This window comes from Rattus norvegicus, chromosome 4, assembly GCF_036323735.1.
Source record: "Rattus norvegicus strain BN/NHsdMcwi chromosome 4, GRCr8, whole genome shotgun sequence".
Classification (NCBI taxonomy): Eukaryota; Metazoa; Chordata; class Mammalia; order Rodentia; family Muridae; genus Rattus; species Rattus norvegicus.
The window spans coordinates 85,812,019-85,828,072 of record NC_086022.1 but is presented as its reverse complement, the minus strand read 5'-3'; the positions used below and the strand labels follow the sequence as shown (position 1 = coordinate 85,828,072).

The following is a 16,054-nucleotide window of genomic DNA, read 5'->3' as shown; positions in this document are numbered from 1 at the left end:
GTTCCCCAAAGGTATTGTGGTTCTTAGGGTCAAGTGTCAAGTGGCTTCCTTAAGCCACTACACCTTCCACTGGAGCCTGCTTTGAGCCCACGGGGTAACAGTGTCAGGACCAAGGCCACATCCACTCATCGGGTCTTCTAGACTAGGGTGCCTGCCAAGACCCAGCACCCAGACAGCAGAATCCCCCCGATCCTAGTGAAAATTTTGAGGTATTACAAGAAAAAGTATGTAGCCGAGAGATGGCCACACAAAGCATGATGACCTGAGTTCATGATCCTCAGAATCCACACACAAAATAACAAGTGCAACAACAAACATAAAGGAGAAAAATGAATGTAAGCCCAACCCTCCTCCTACAGGAAGAAGAAAGAGAGCTAGAAGAGTCCATATGGAAGTATAGAAACCAGGACACCTGGCATAAAGAGACCCCTACCTCAAACAAGGTAGAAAGGCAGGTACTGATACCTAACGGTTGTTGTCTGACGTTCTTAAAAACACTGTGGCATGCCTACCCCCACATACATGAACACATGCATACACACGCACATGCAGACACACTCGCATCTCTCTCTCTGTGTCTCTCCTCTTTCTCAAATGTGCACACACACACACACACACACACACACACACACACACACACGTTCAGGATCTGTAAGGATTCCAGATTTCTATATCTTTAAAAACAAAGAGTCTTTACCCAACACTAAACCTCTAAACACTAAACACTGACAGGACATTGAACACAGGGCTATGGCTTGTCTTCCCTACAAAGAGGTTTGGAAAGTCTTCTAATCTGTACCAGGCCTAATCAGGGGCCTCCAATGAGGTGCGTCAATTGCAGTGTTGCAGCATTTTGCTCTTGTGAGTTTAATGGAAAGACAAATATTCTAGGACTCAGAGGCTGCTAGAACACATCCTGCTTCCTTGTAGGCCAGGTGCAGAAGGCACGACCTTCCGTGCTGTCTGAATCATCCTTGGGTTAAGGCTGTGGATAGTTTTGATAGGGCTGGGTGACCTGCAGTCTAGTCTCAACGAGGTCACAGTTGGAGGCAGGTGACAGGTGCTCCCACCAAGTCACCTCACATGCTAGTCACCTGACTGTTCAGGAGCTTGGGGGCAAAGTTGAGTCCCGGAAGCTTTCAGGAAACTTGCTGCCTGTGTTAAAATCTGATGAATAAAACAGACCTAATACCAGAAGGTTGTCCTCTGACCTCTGCTTACGCAAAAAGCCCAATTCCATCCCAATTATTTCCCAAACCCACTCATCTGTGCTGGGCCAAGTAGAACTTGAGCAGAACAAAGTCTGAAGAAGCTGGGGAGATGAAAACCCGGAGTTCTGATCCTACGGAAGTGTCTAAGACAGTCTGACTCCAAAGCTATTGCACCCAAACCTACTGTGTATATAAGGCTTAGCTTGGTGCATTATTATTCCTCATGCTGCAGCATTGGCCTTCCCCTGTTCATATACTCTACAAACAGTCTGATCATATTCCCTCCCAGTCAGGAGTAGGTACAGGTTAATGGAAGTAGTCTCAGTCTGGTGGTGCCTCAAGCCATCACCACTTATAATGATGTGAGCAGACTTCTCACAATGTTGGAAGACCCAGGACAAGCCTTTTTCATTTTGCCTTCCTGTTACCCTATAGTAACGGATGCAGCTGCAGCTCAGCCTGGTTTCTCTGCTGATCCAGAGCTAACTCTACAAAGCATTGCCACAAAACAGGTCAGCATCACATAATGCACAATGGAGACAGTCAATTGTTGAAGCAGAGCAGGTTCAAACCTCAATCTTAGCACCATCCTGTTGTGCAGCCTTAAGCAAATGATTTCACCTTCAGGAGCCCCAAAACCTCTGTAAATGCAGATAGCTCTATCTTCTAATATTGCAAGTCACAGCAAGGTATCTAATACCTCATAGGTACTCTGGAAACCCCAGTTTGGCCACTTCCCCAGGAGCTGCCTCTATGCTCTAGGATTCTAGAAATTACAATTTGCAGAAGTCATGCAAGAAAGGCTATATTGTGGAATTGAGCAGAGGTGGGAGGGGCTGATCAGGAATTAAGTAACTGGAATCTACAGTGGTCAGAGATGGAAGGAACCTGAGACCTAGGGGATGGGACAAGGAAGAGGTAGGCTAAGAGGAACTGTGAGAAACCTTGATATGCCCTCACACATGAGTCTGTGAAGCTTTGGGCTAGCCTCTACAGTCTTCTTACAATCTAGCAGTCACTTTCTTATTCCAACAGCAAATATCTCACCAGGAAGAAGCCAGGGAAATTTGGATGGGCAGCTCCAGGGTCCTTGTACACTGCAGTCAGTTAGAAACACTACACTAAGCCTTCTCCAATGTCACCTCTTATTCCATCACTCCAGAAACATGACATGCTGAGTCCTCCCCATGCCCCCGTCCCTTCTCAGCCTACACCCTGGTGACACTTGTGTTTGACACATGGAGATCATTCCATGAGCTTGAAGGTTCTCGCCTCCCAGAGCAAGCCTCTATAGGAAGAAGCAGGCTTGCCAATCCATGACCTGCTCCCAGTGGCTAAGTTCACAGTTCTCCCTGAAGTGTTTCATGGGTCATACATGGGGTCAGAGTCATGGTCTCTGTATAGCATTACACTGGACTCATTTTCTCTGACAAGTCAATCCTGAAGAGCTCTCCTGGGGGGTCCCAAGGCATAAGTGTAGGTAGAGCTTCCAGGGTAAGCAGAGCTGGGGAGGCACAGCTCTGCCCTGAGGAGAACATGGGAGTTAAGAAGGTTATGATTTCAACTCTCCTTCCCCTAACTCTTCCACCCTCCATAATACAAAGTGGCTCTTATCACCCCATTTAAACTGGCCCAAACCTCCCCCACTTTCACATAGTTGTCTCGTAGATTTCCACAGCTTCAGAAGTCTCCCTATTAAGAACATGACCCTGTCCCTCCTAGGGTTTGTGGTATAACTGTACCCATCCCCTAGGCCCAAGGTTTCCTTAGGGAACCAGGGCATCTTGTCTTCTTCCCAGACTAGGAGGCACAGAAATGAAAATAATCCCCTGACAGATGGGAGTCCCTTTGTGGGAATGCAATACCAAACTAAGCAAAAAACACAGGAGGCCTGGAGGACCTTACAAGTCATTGTCCTTTATTTTCTTACCATAAGATGGAATTCCAATTGCAAAGAAACATACACAGAGCAGACAGATGCAGGGTCCTGGTTCACAGTGGCCAGAACCAGGTGGGATGGGCCTGCCCTGCCCCCCTCCAGCACAGCTCTCACCACCTCCACTCCCACCCCTACCCCCATCCCTGGCCCTTAGCCATTGTCCAGGCAGAAACGGAGAAGCTGGAAATGAGAGGAGTCCACTTCATTGACCATGGAGTGGCCAAACATGGCTTTGACTGCTGAGCTTGACCCAATATGATATAGTTGAGCATATGGGTCCTCAGTGTCCTGACCTGTGAAGTGAGTATAGTGCCTGCTAGGGAATGGAGAAGAGTATGCAGCTGTACTATGCCAGTGGTCAATGGCCTCCTGACTATTCTGCTGCTTCTAAGCACCTGAAGAATGTGGCTCTCGGTTCACGACATGGTTAACGGCACAGTGGTAGAGCTGCTCTGGCTTGGTGGGATTGAATAGAATAACCCAGAGAGCTAAATGCAAGCCCTGAGCTGAATGCACTCTGAGATGTTCTTGGGCTATAGCAGAAGCCACAGCATCAGGTCCTTGCAATAAGGAGACTGTGCCTGGAGTCACATAGTGAGCCCCTTCAGATTGTCCAGGCTCTGGTCAAATTCATCCAGCCAGCAGCTCATAAGCCAGGACAAGAGTGGCCTCCTTGATCATGATGAACTAGGGGCATCCAAACCCCTGTGTGCCCGGCATGGGCATCTGTCTGGGGTCTGTTGCATGTCTAGCTGCTTCTTTCCTCAGACATGACGCTGCAATAGCCCAGTGCTCTTTAATAAACACACACGTCACATCTACACTGCAAGGGAGACTAGAGGGAAACAGCCAGTTGGTGCCATGGTACATGAGCAGACCCACTAGAGCTAGGAGAGATTTCATGAGCTCTTCCTCCACCATGAAATGACCTTTACTCTGCTGCAACAGACCTGCCTAAAGGAAGGCTCTCTGTGTGAACAGGCACTCCCAGCATCCTGGACTGCTTCTCCGCTCTGTAGCTCATCCACACGTGCTCATGGGCTGTGGATGTTGGGAAAGAGCTCAGCCAGGTGCACTATGCAGTGCTGTCTAGACTCTCCCTTCTAGAACCTGTGGCTTGTCCACACTTACAGAGTCCCCAAAGCTGTCCCTTCCTTGCCACTTTACAGACGTGATCACTGAGGCCTCAGCATAGGGAAAATTCCAAGGTCTTAGAGTGAGTTTAAGGGGAAGGGTCCTGGAGGTAAGTCAGACCAAAGGGGAAAGCTAAGGGACTTCCTCTCCCTCAAAGTGCCTTTGGGGCTAAGGTGCCTACCTAAGGAAGGCCATGATCAAAGGCACAAAGTAACAATGGCAGAATCCCAGGCACCTAAGGTGGGTGTCTTGCTGGGCAACTTTGGAGTGAGGGGGACTTTCTAGCACACTCTGAGGGGACAACTAGCAGGTGGGTCCCTCCCTTTCACTCCTCCATGATGTCAAAGGAGTGAGGTGCTGAGTTGATAAGTCTTGGGCCCCAGGAAGCTCTGAGACCAGGAAACAGAAAGAAAGACAGTGATATTACTGCCCCAGACAAGGCTAGACCATGTGGGACAGCCAGGTCTTGGGGAGTGACTTTGGTCAGCTTGTCAGAGTGTCTATAATATGAGTTCAGCCCTCCCCTCCCTCCGCCCATCCCTGCCCCACCCCCATACGGATGCCCAGGCCAAGCCTCCTCTATTTGGGCTTCATCTCCACCCTGGAGTTGATATCATCAGCATCCAGGTCATACTCCTCCACCTGGCCACTGGTCCACACCTTCATGCGGTCTGTAAAGTCGCTGCTGCGTGGGGCCAGGATGAAGTCATAGATCAGCACTGCCAGGGCACTCCCAATGAATGGTCCCACCCAGAAAATCTAGGAAAGAAGAGTGAGAGTTTAGAGGTCTGCTGGTTGCACCACCCTTCCCCCTGAAAGTCTCCCCCTCCCCTCTGTCTTGAGTGAGAAGCAGACAGACTAGCCCCCTTCTTTCTGATCCCGGTGCCCCTCAGAGTGGTCCCAGACCAGGGTGTGTAGTGGGAACATATCCTGGCCACTGTAGACAGGTCCGGTATCTCTGTAACAGCCCATTCCTGAGGATGGCTATTACTTCCTTCCCTAAGCCTTGGAAGGGTCCCAGAGATGGGCTAGCCTAATAGAAGGGTGGCCAGGAACACTCAGACCAACAGTAATTAAAGCTAAAGCCTACAAAGATGTGTCCTCTCTCATATCTCTGCTTGCAGTCATGGGTCCTCCCTCTCCTGATGGGAGAGGTAACGATTCTAAGTCTACTTCATTCAAAGTCTGGGAAACCAAGGCACAAAACCTTCCTGAGGTTGCTAAATCCAAAGGTGGCAGGGCCAAGATCTGTCACCACACTGTTAGTAGGTTGGAGCTGCCAGAGTAGAGATGACACAAATCTTTAATGATCTGAACCCCCTCCCTTTGTCTCAGGGTTTGTTCTTGATTTCCTCTGTCCTGCCTGTCTCCCAGAATCCCTGAGAGGAAAACAATGCCTCGCACCTGGCTGCCCATGGTGACTTACCCAGTGGTTTGAGAAGTTGCGGGTGAGCACAGCAGAGCCAAATGACCGGGCAGGGTTGATCCCACAGCCAGTGTAGTCAATCTGGAAGGAGAGTGTGTAAGGAGCAAGAATGTAAGGGAAATGACAGAGAGGATGGAGAATGAGAAAGAGCAGGCCAGGGGAAAATCAATCCCAGTGGATGATCAGAGAGGTCCCTGAGTCCTTTCCCTGTCACCAGAGGGGGTCTGCCATCCCACCCAGTGGAATTCCATCTGAAATACACAGACGCCCACACTAGCCCCACCCACCACCTCTTACCTTGGCCCAGACCTCCCCACCTGGGAAGCCCCTTACTTACGGCCAGCAGGTGTCCAAGAGCCACAGACAAGCCAATGGCAAGTGGGGCTGAGCCACCTAAGTCTCGGCGCCTCCGGTCAGTGGTAGCCAGAACGCACAGCACCAGCTGCAGGGTGCCAATGATCTCAATGCCCAGGCCCTGGCCGGAGTTCACACCTCGAGCCAGCTGCGGAGGAGAGAAGCCAGAAGGCCCAGTGACTTCCGGTGGCAATCATAACGAGATTCCCAGAGCACCAGGCCCAGGTACCACGAGACAGTCGTCAACCACATCCTAGCGTATTAGAGAGCTACTCACTGTGTGGCCTCAGAGGGGGCCGGACAAACACATAGCAAGTAACGACAAGGCCCCAGGGTGACTTGGGGCCTCTTTGTTGGCTACATGACAGGCCCAGTGTTACAGGGGAGAGGTGAGAGTCAGACACGGGAGGTGGTCAGGGATGTCTGTGGGAGAAGAGAAGTGTGGGTAGGAAGAATGGAGTAGAGATACTGCCTCACCCTTCCAAGTCCAAATCTTTCCCTTCTGCATCTCTTCTCTCCCCTCTTCTCTCTCCTGGCCTTGCGTTCCCTCTCTTTGGCTGCATGGCACCAACCATGGTAGTCTGGCTGTCCCCGCTCCTAAGCTACTTTAGGAAAGATGACTCATGGAAAAAGAAGGGAATGAGAACTGCCACCAAGTCTCTGGAGCCCTATGGTACCTGTAGCTGCCCTGAGAAGATCCCTCGCAGGGGATCCAGACCTCTGCTCCGGGTCAGGGAGGGGGTTGGTCAGGGGAGGGGGGGAGAGTGCTGAGGCCAGGTGCACCCCACAGAGCAGCTGAGGAGTCTTAGTGAGGATGCAGGATGCTTCCAGTGGTCTCCCTCCCTGAAGGGACAGCTGAGCCTCACCCCAACAGCTGACACTGAAGGCTCACTTCCAATTTCCCCACAGAGTGGTAATATCCCCAAAGCCACCTGGCATTCTTGGGGGGGGGGTCTTCCCAGTTCAGCCCTTAGGCCATCTCACAAGAACAATACTCTTCCCGCCTTTGTCTGCAGTGCTGGCTCTCAGGGAGTGACTCACATCCCTTCCACTGCCTTGAGGCCCCAGCTTTGGGCCTTTCCTGGCCAATGCCAAAGCTGTGCCCCCTCTGCCTAGTGAGCCTTCTGGGAGCAATGCCCAACTATCACCTGACTATAATAGAGGCAGAATCCCAGTGTTCGGGTTCTCACTTTTCTAGTCGGCACCATGAACATGCCTGTCTCTGGGCCTCAAGTTTCTCCATCTGCAAAATGGGTTTAAGGTCTCAGCTCCATCTAGACTCTAGAGCCTCCAGAAGATTCACAGGGCATTTGGAGAAGGCAGCAAAAGCGAGAAATAGCAGGTGGTAGAGATGGAAGTGAAGGATAGCTGTGTCTGCTGGCAGAGGCTGCCTCGAGCTGGGATGGCTTGATGGAGGAATGACTAGAAGTCCATGACGGCTATCTCTACGTCTGCCTGGAAAGCCCGTGGCCCTCATTGACATTCACGGCTTTTCTCCTTCCACACCCCCTCCTCTCTTAGGCTGGCCTAATTGCTGGCTGGCAGAAGTACTGTGAGGAACACTGCCTCACCAAATAATGGAACTGTCCCCAAGCTTCCTGCTCAGATCCAATCCCCACCCTGCCCTTCTCATAGATGTAGCCAGAGCCAGTTTATCTATCTCTTCCCCTGCTCTAAACTAGGGTTGAGTCCCAGACCCTATACAAAGAAGGTACCACTTTCTATCAACACAGAGCAGAGCAGGCCCTAGTTCCAGGCCCGGGGGTCTGAGTCCTCAGGAAGCAGGAGACAGTCATCTGGCCTGGGAACTCTGGAAGGGACCCAACTCCTGACAGCCAAAGCTGGCAGTCGTACCCTCCTGATGCCAGTGTTCACTACCATCCCAGCAGCAGCCACCTCGCTTGCCTTGGCAGCTGATGATGCCTGCTCTCCGCCCAATGGACTTGAGCTACTTATATCTGGGAAAACAGTGAGAGGGTTAGAGACAGTCGGTGGAAACTCTCTGTCCAGGAAAGAGCAGGTTTGAAAAGTCAAGCCATAGTGAGTGCGTATAGCCCACTACATTTCAAACAACTGTTTAAACAGGGCCCAAGCCCAGTCATTGTCATTTATCATGGGAGAAGATCCATGTTTGCACACGTGGGCAGAGTTTTGCCTGGATTTTCACCAACTAGAGTTGAAGGAGCAGCTCTTGGTTTTGAGAATGCAGGTGTGAGCGATTGAACAGGCCACACAGCTCTTGTGAAGCGTTCAAAGCTACTAATCACTAGACCCAGATGGGTTCACGACTTACAGCAGCGTCCAGACTCACCAGCTCTACTGAGCTTTCTGTGGGATGAGGTTTCTTTCTGCCTCCCTCTGCCACACCTTCATCTGAGCAGTTGGGTATCACTGAGAAGAGGAGTCCACCTGCCACCTAGCTGGGTGTTTTTGTCCCTCCTGGTCTGGGAGCCTTACCAGGGTTCTGCAAACCTTTGAGGGAAGGCTCATTGGGTGTGCAGTTTCCACAATTCCCAGCCTCTTTGTAATAGTGGATTCTAATGAAGGCCGATAGAGCAAAGGGCCTATGCTTTCCCAGGTAAGCTGGGAGACGATAAGCCAGCCAGTGGCCTTTGAGGCTCACATGTGAGAGGACAGAGCAGGAGAAGGCAGCGAGGCCTGGACCTTAGGGTTGATGTCACTTTGGGCTCATAGGAAGATATGCTGGCTACAAGGGGACCAGACACTTCCCAGCTTGAAATGGGTTGCTGGCAAAAGGTAGCTCTGAGACTGCCAGTGTCCCAGTCTAGGATTGACCTGTGCATGCCATGCTACCTGAACCCTCCCTGCCACTTGAAGGCAGGTCACCAGGACAGCTCACAAAATCCCAGGCTTGGGGCCCTGACTTTTGGTAAGGACCTCTTGTGCCCCACCCTGGAGAAACAGCAGAGAGCAGAGCCAGGCCTGGCTGAGGCTGCGACTCTGCTCTCAAGGAACAGCTTGAGAGACATGGCTGTCTGCCCACCGCACTGTCTCCTGGACTCAGTGCTGGCCCGCTGGGGAGCGGTGTGCCCCACCTCATCACCTCTCAGACTGCGCTTATGTGTGCTCAGTGTAGAGCTGTGTGGGTTTGTGTCAGCTGTGTCTACAAGCGGCCATGTGTCTGCGGTGGTTTTCATCCCTTCTTCTTCTTCTTTTTTTTTTTTTTTTGCTACACCTTAACAGGTTTATTACAGAATCATTAAATGATCTAAGAATGTTCAAAATATTAGACCTATAGTCAGAAAAAACAATTTAGACTAAAAAATAAATTATTTTTAAAAACGCACAACTAAACGAATCAGCTCAAACTATTTCCAACGTGAATGTTTTTAATAATCCTCCCTCAGAAACTGATAGAATAAGCCAGTCCAAAAAATAAAAAATAAAAAAGGCACAAACAAGTGAGAACTAAACACGTAAACGGAAATACTCAATTAAAGGAAAGTAGGGGAAACTGTCACCTTGGGATTAGAGAGTAGTCAGTCTTTTGAAGTCCCTGGGGAAAATTTACACAAGCTGATAGGTCCTGGCCAAGCACTCCTGGGCTGAGCCCACGATTCGATTTGATGTGACTCCAGACACTGTGCTGGGCATGTTCTGCAGAGCAGGGGCTCTCTCGGGCACAAAGTCCCAGCTGGCTTCTGTGTGTTTGCACTGGTGTGTCTGATGGCATTTCTGAATGCGTCACCATGAGTCCCTCATGCACCATGCCCACAGGGGTGGTGCCACTACTATCTGGGGAAGGGGGTGGAGTGTCAAAAGAGAGAGACCCCTTGAGTGAGAGCAGCTGCTTTCAAAGGCCCTTCATTTGCTCCCAGAGATAGTTTATCTTTCTGATGAGGAACAATACACGAGGAAAAGGTTTCCAGCTTCCTTTCTTCCTTTTCCTTACTGCAGAGCAAAGAGAGGAAGAGGCTCCTGTGAGGACCTCCCGCCCGCCCACCCCCTGCATCCCCAGATCTAAGCAGTGCTCAGAGCACATTCTTTGCCCTATGTCACGTATGTGCATGTGCGTGTACATGTTTACAGAAGGTTTGGAGCATAGTCCTGTACTGACATTGCCCACTGTACAATCTTGACAAGAATCTATAGCTTGATTGGGTCTCATTTTCCCGAGAGCAAAATGCAGGCACTGACCTAAACTCTAGCCCCAAGCAGTCTTCTGATTCCTCCTTGCCCAAAATCAGGTAGGCACCCTCTAGCCAGCATTCAGATACCTCAGTTCAAGTCTCCACCTCCCATTCTCAGTTTGGCATAAAGCCTGTAGCACAAAGTCTCTTACCCACCTACACTGGACCTCTACCCAGCCAGGCTCCCCCAGAGCAGCTTCCCTGTCAGGGGGCGGGGGGTCCAACCTGCACGTTTCTAAAGTTAGAGCGCTCAGCTGCTTCCTGAGTTAAAAACAAAATCTTTATACAGAACAGAAACTCCCCTCTGGAGTCTCTACTGGAATTTCAAGCCCCTGAAGGGGCTGATTGTGCCCACCGCTGTCTTTGGTCTATGGGATTCAATCTCAGTCTCAAGGAAGCTCAGGAACATTAGCTGTTTGGGTGAGCATAGCCCCAACCCCTGCTCGTTCCGCTGGGGCTGTTCCCACTCATCCCAATACTGTGGTTGAGGAGCCCCGCTAGTCTCCAGGAAAAGTCCCAGACAGAGGAATCCCTGAACACTGTGGAGCCTCAAAGACATTTTCCTGCCCTTATCTACAGGTAGGAGGCTCAGGTTTCAGCCGTCCAGGAGCTCTGAGACTCGCAGGTTCTTCTGAAGAGTAGGGACGGGAAGGTTCCCAGGGCAGAGAACTGCTACCAACAAGAATACATGGCTTCCAGTGGCTGTGGGGGTGGGTAGGGAGAAACTGTGACCTGCCCAGAGAGACCAGGAACACACTGAGTGTGTCCTAGAGAGTAGGACTGCGTAGGGACCTACTTTGCTGCGGAAAGCTGCTCGGGCTAGAAAGAGTAGCACCAGGGCAGAGGAGCTGAGGCTCCGGTGGGATGGGGTGGGAGCAGCTTTCCTCAGATGCTACCTGCACGAGTCCTCTTGGAGTGTTGTCTTTTAAATACTTGTCCCAAGTGGACCCTGGTTTGGGACAGGTTGACCACACTAGCTGTACAGATCCAGCAGATGCTGTGGAGGACCCGGCCTCAGAATATTTGTGAGAAGGAATGTTTGCCCTGCCACAAAGCTCCACCTCTCTGCACTCTCCCCCTGTCCTTTCCCTCCTAGCTTCTGCCTGGAAACAATAATTACAGGTCCCAGCTATGCTGTTACACCCAGCCCCCAGCTCTGTCCCTGGCCATGCTGAACTTGGTCAGGGCATTGGAAATTTACGCTTCTTTTCCATAGCCCACTGCTAAGCCCTAGTCAAGGTAGCAAGAGATTTGACCCTGGTTGGCCTACAGGTAAGAAAGGACCCTCTCTCCTACTGTCTGGGGACGCTAACACCCAAGAAACTGACAGAGGAATATGCATTAGGGACCGATATATATATATATATATATATATATATATATATATATATATATATATATATATACACAATCTGGAATAGCAGGTGGAGACATTTCCAAGTATTTGGGTCCTGAATCAATAGAACTAAGAGATGACCCTGAAGAGAATAGGCGTGCCCTCTGCCTGAGACCCCTGGTGGCTAGGCTGGGAGGCTCTGGGAAAATAGTCTCCTCCAGAAACAGAGACCAGACAAGGTCCAGAGCTCCTACCGACTTCAAAATCCAGCCTCCTACTGTGACACCACTCTGTTAAATCTGATGACCACTTCTACTCCACCGCCTTCCTTGCCCCTTTGCCTCAGCTGTACCCAGAAGCCCCTTCTCAGTCCACATTTGGGTTCTTATAGGATGATCTCCCTGGAGCTCTCCTGGCCCTCCCACCCTTTCGGTTCAAAAGTTCCCTGGCCCGCCCTGACACCTCTTATCTCACCTGCCTCCTGCCTGGTATCACAGGCAGCTGTGTGGTCTATCTGGCCTCAGGCCCATGAGCTGCCCAGAGTGGGGAGCCTGGCTGACCCAGCCTTGCTCTCAGCACCCAACAGCCCCAGTCATTTCTGCAGGATGAGGGCCAGAAAGAGGAAGAATGAAAACAGCCGGGATGCCAGGACTCTAAAGCTCCAGCATCCTCTACTCTCCAAAGCCGGCCACACCCTTCTGAGTCCTGTTCATGGGTTCATAGGTGGGAATTAGGGCCATCTTAGCCCAGCCTATTGCATGGAGTTACATAGGGTGCAGGTGACTGACCTGGGGCAGGGAGCCTCAGAGCCTATAGCCAAGAGTGCAAATTAGGCTCTACTTCTTTACCCCACAAAGGACCTTATAGGATGCCTGTGGTCGCTATAGGGCGTTTTCTGAGCCCTGACTTAGTCAGGAGAAAGTTGTCCCCACCATGTCCCTAGGGGACACCCCCTGACTCACCCAACCACTTCCTGCCACTTCCCCCTCTGTTTTCTTTGGAAATCTCCATGCCAACAACTCACCCCACCCAGGTTTTGGCGGCAGGATGAGGGTAAGAGCAGAGGAGCTGTGAGAGCCTTCCCCAGGGATGTATAGGGAAGAGGCTGCCACCTGTTCCATTGACTGTTGTTCCTCTAAGGCATTGAGACCATTCCCAGCCCCGCCATAACCAGGAGCCAGTGCCCAGAGAGAGCCATTTGGCTGGCGGACAGACTGTCCTACATGCCAAAGGTCCATTGTTTGTTTGGATGGGGTAGAAACCTCACCACAATGTTTGGTCCCTCTATATAATACTGCTGCTGGGGCTCTCTTAGCCAAGTCCTTTGGGGGGTCAGTAATTAGTTCCAGCCAACAATATAAGCTAGTAGTGTGGGAGTAGCAGGAATGTCACCAGAACCTGAGGTCCTTTTGAACCTCGGATGCTCAGCTCCAGGAAGACTTGGTGGTCAACAGCAAACAGGGCTTAGGGTGCCTGCCTCCTTCCCCAAGCTGTCTTCATACTAGCCTGAAGCCTTTTCTCCCTCAGCTGTATATATTCTGCCTGACACAGATACTCTGTCACCTCTGGAAAATTGGTGGGGGGTAGGAGAACAAAAACTGAAATGGGGTATAGCCAGACGCAGGTGCTGCCGAAGCAATCATGTTCTGCCTCTGCCTTGGATGACAATATTAGAAAATGCAAAGCCTTTGCCAGCAAGGGCACGGGTCTTGCCTGTCACTTGACTTGGAAGAGATAAGAGCTAGGAGGGAGCATGTATTGCTTGCATCCTCCCCAGCCCCCACCTCAGCGGGAACTTGAACCTCCTCGCTGGAATTCACTGAGGCATCTAGCCCTGCTCCTATTGGAGAGACTGAAGTCTAGAGGGACATGGCCTGACTAACCCTGCTCCTTATGCTACCTACGGCAGCCAACTTTTCTCCAGCTAAGGTCTAAACTCCAGCCACAGGGCTAATCTTCAATCTCCAGCTGAGCAGAGGTTGACTTGAGTGTGATCCTGAGGTGTCACTGTGGCACAGAAGTGCTCATCCCTGCAGAACAGCCAGGACAGCCGCCCTCTGCATCAGACTTTCACCTCCTCCCTGCCTGCATCTCCACGACCTGAACTTCAGTCGGGAAACGAAAGGCGTCTACTCACGCATAGCCATCCAACTCACTGGAGCCCTGGCCCACATCCTTACTCCTATCCCCCTGCATCTGCCCTACTGGGGTCCAGCCAGCAGCTTCCTTTCTCTGAGTCTTTGCTTCTGGCGAGGGACTCTGGGCTATTCCATTCTGAGATACCCCATGCCTTTACTCAGACACTCCTGCTAAACTGGTCCCCATTAAACCCAAGTGCACTCGGTCATCCTGGACACTTAGCTAAGAAATTGGAAAAGGTTTGTGACCAGGCAGCCACCACACAGGCCACTTAGCTGTGTGGAATGGCTCAGGGACAGTTATGTTGAACAGTTGCCACATACTGTTGCCAGCGTCTGCTTATCATTAAAGCCAGAAACAGTGGGTACAAGTGCTTACATTCTCCCCAATGCAGCATCTACTCGAAAGCAGCTTACACAAGTTCAGGACCTGGGCAGACAAGCTTGCACCTCCGTTTCCACCTCTGTACACAACAAGCAAGCGTGCCTCATGGTTCAGTGGCCAAGGACTACTGAGCCGAGCCCTTTTTCTGAACGGGTATCTAGAAAACTCTCCCAAAACTCCAGAGAGAGTTTTGTTTCCTCCACTTTGTCTAATTACTGGAGACAGAGGAAAGAAAGGGAGTCATCTCCTGACTTTCTGAGGAAGTTGGTTTGGGAACCTGGGTAAGGATTAGAAGCCACTTAGAAGCCCAGGCAACTTATCAAGAGAGTCACACTCAGACACCTGCAGAAGTGGCTTTAAACATGGTAGGTATCAGGAGAAAGTATACTTAGGACAGTAGGTAGAGGTTGCCTAGTGGACAGGGCTGCAAGGGAGAAAAGTGGATGTTCAGGTAGGACAGACAAGGGCCAAGAAACTCCCCTGGAGGGGGGCACTGCTGGCACACAACTAGCTGCCCCCTCAGCTCATTGCTGGCAGTAGATACTCGCAGGGGACTTTGGCAACCATTATTGTCCAGCTCCTCCACGCTCTCAGCTCTACCAGCAAACAGACCCTGTAGCCCAGCTGAGTTCTGGCCCCATATCTCAGCGTGACCCCAGAAACCTTCATCTTTCTCTCTGTTGTTCAGTACTCCCATTATATGGGTAGGCAAATGGAACCAGTCCCCTCTCTGCCTTCTCCTACAGACCCCTGCCTGAGATACCCCACTCACGTCATTTCGGCCAAGTGAGTTCTCGAGCAGGGAGGAGGTGATGCCGGAGAGGATGGCGGAGGCAACGATGGCTCCCACACACTGGGCGATGATATACATGACAGCCCGGAGGATGCTGATCTGACAGCTGAGCAGAAGCCCCAGTGTGACCGCTGGGTTGAGGTGAGCACCACTGATGTGACCCACACTTTGGGCCAGAGTAGCGATGCTCAGACCAAAGGCCAGTGACACCTTCACATTGTCCTGGACCAGCGTCTGGTTTCTCTCCAGTGGGTAATTGAAGCCTAGGGCAGAACCGATGCTGATGAAGACGAAGAGGGTCATGGCCAGGAACTCAGCCACCACAGCCCTCCAGAAGAGCTTCTTCTTGATTTCGCTGGCCATGTTGGCAGGGGCCTTGACTTAACCGCTGGATGCCTGGTGCTCAACTCCCTCCAAGAGCTGAGCCACAGCCTGGGCTGGGCCTATTTATAGGGCTGGGTGGGGGGAGCACAAAGGGAGGAAGGCCTCTCCTTGCTCCTGGCCCGCCCCACACCACACGAGCCTCCTCTCTGCGATGGATGCAGACAGGGCTCTGCTGTCTGCCTGCCAACTTTTTCCTTCCTCCTCTCCCCCTCCTGCCCTCCCTTGTTCCCTCCACCCGCCTCAGCCCTCAGCCCTGCCCAGCCTGAGGAGGCAGGAGGCAACCGTTGCTCTAATAGGCTTTGAGAAATTCTTCCAAGCCAGCCCTTCTCAGGGGGCCAGAGAAATCCAGGTGTCCCCGCCCAGCCTGCAAAGCTCAAGGGTGCCTGAGGGCAGAGCCTGGCACTCTAGAAGGGGTGGAGAATAGAGGTTGTCTGGACTCCCTAGACGAACATTGCCCTCCCTGGAGGTGGCACCAGAAATTGCCTGCCTGTCCCATCCCACTCTGAGCAGAGTTAGTAATCTGAAGTTCTCAGGCCCAGAAATCTGTGGGCCAGTGTGACTTCCAATGTCCTGGCCTGGGCCAAGCAGCTTCATGTCACTTTGTGGATGTGCCCTCACCACCCAGGCCTCAGTTGATACGGGTAGAGAAGCTTTCTGGGAGCCAGCTATCATTCTGCAGACAACGGTAGGCCTTAGCCAAGCTAAGTTGTTGGAGAACCCCCCGTCCCCAATCCTCAAACTTAAAACAATTTGAGCCAAAGATTTGAGAGAGGTTGGGGAAGATATTTAGTTTTTTTTTCTTT

The 16,054-nt window shown here is 51.5% G+C and overlaps 1 protein-coding gene across 1 annotated transcript; it reads right to left on the bottom strand.

Moving 5' to 3' along the window:
- Positions 1-3,108: 3,108 nt before the first annotated feature.
- Aqp1 (aquaporin 1) lies at positions 3,109-15,289 on the bottom strand. Its single transcript, NM_012778.2, has 4 exons — positions 14,847-15,289; positions 6,048-6,212; positions 5,711-5,791; positions 3,109-5,043 (listed from the first exon to the last, which is right to left on the bottom strand). The coding sequence occupies exons 1-4, from the start codon at positions 15,228-15,230 to the stop codon at positions 4,864-4,866; spliced, it is 810 nt and encodes a 269-aa protein (NP_036910.1). The 5' UTR covers positions 15,231-15,289; the 3' UTR covers positions 3,109-4,863.
- Positions 15,290-16,054: the final 765 nt, after the last annotated feature.

Excerpts from the sequence above, each read along its gene's own strand:
- Aqp1 (NM_012778.2), bottom strand. The coding sequence starts at position 15,230 with ATGGCCAGCGAAATCAAGAAGAAGCTCTTCTGGAGGGCTGTGGTGGCT. Across the intron at positions 5,792-6,047 it reads CTCTTGGACACCTGCTGGCC|ATTGACTACACTGGCTGTGG; the intron begins GTAAGTAAGGGG and ends CTCTCCTTCCAG. Across the intron at positions 5,044-5,710 it reads GCAACTTCTCAAACCACTGG|ATTTTCTGGGTGGGACCATT; the intron begins GTAAGTCACCAT and ends CTTCTTTCCTAG.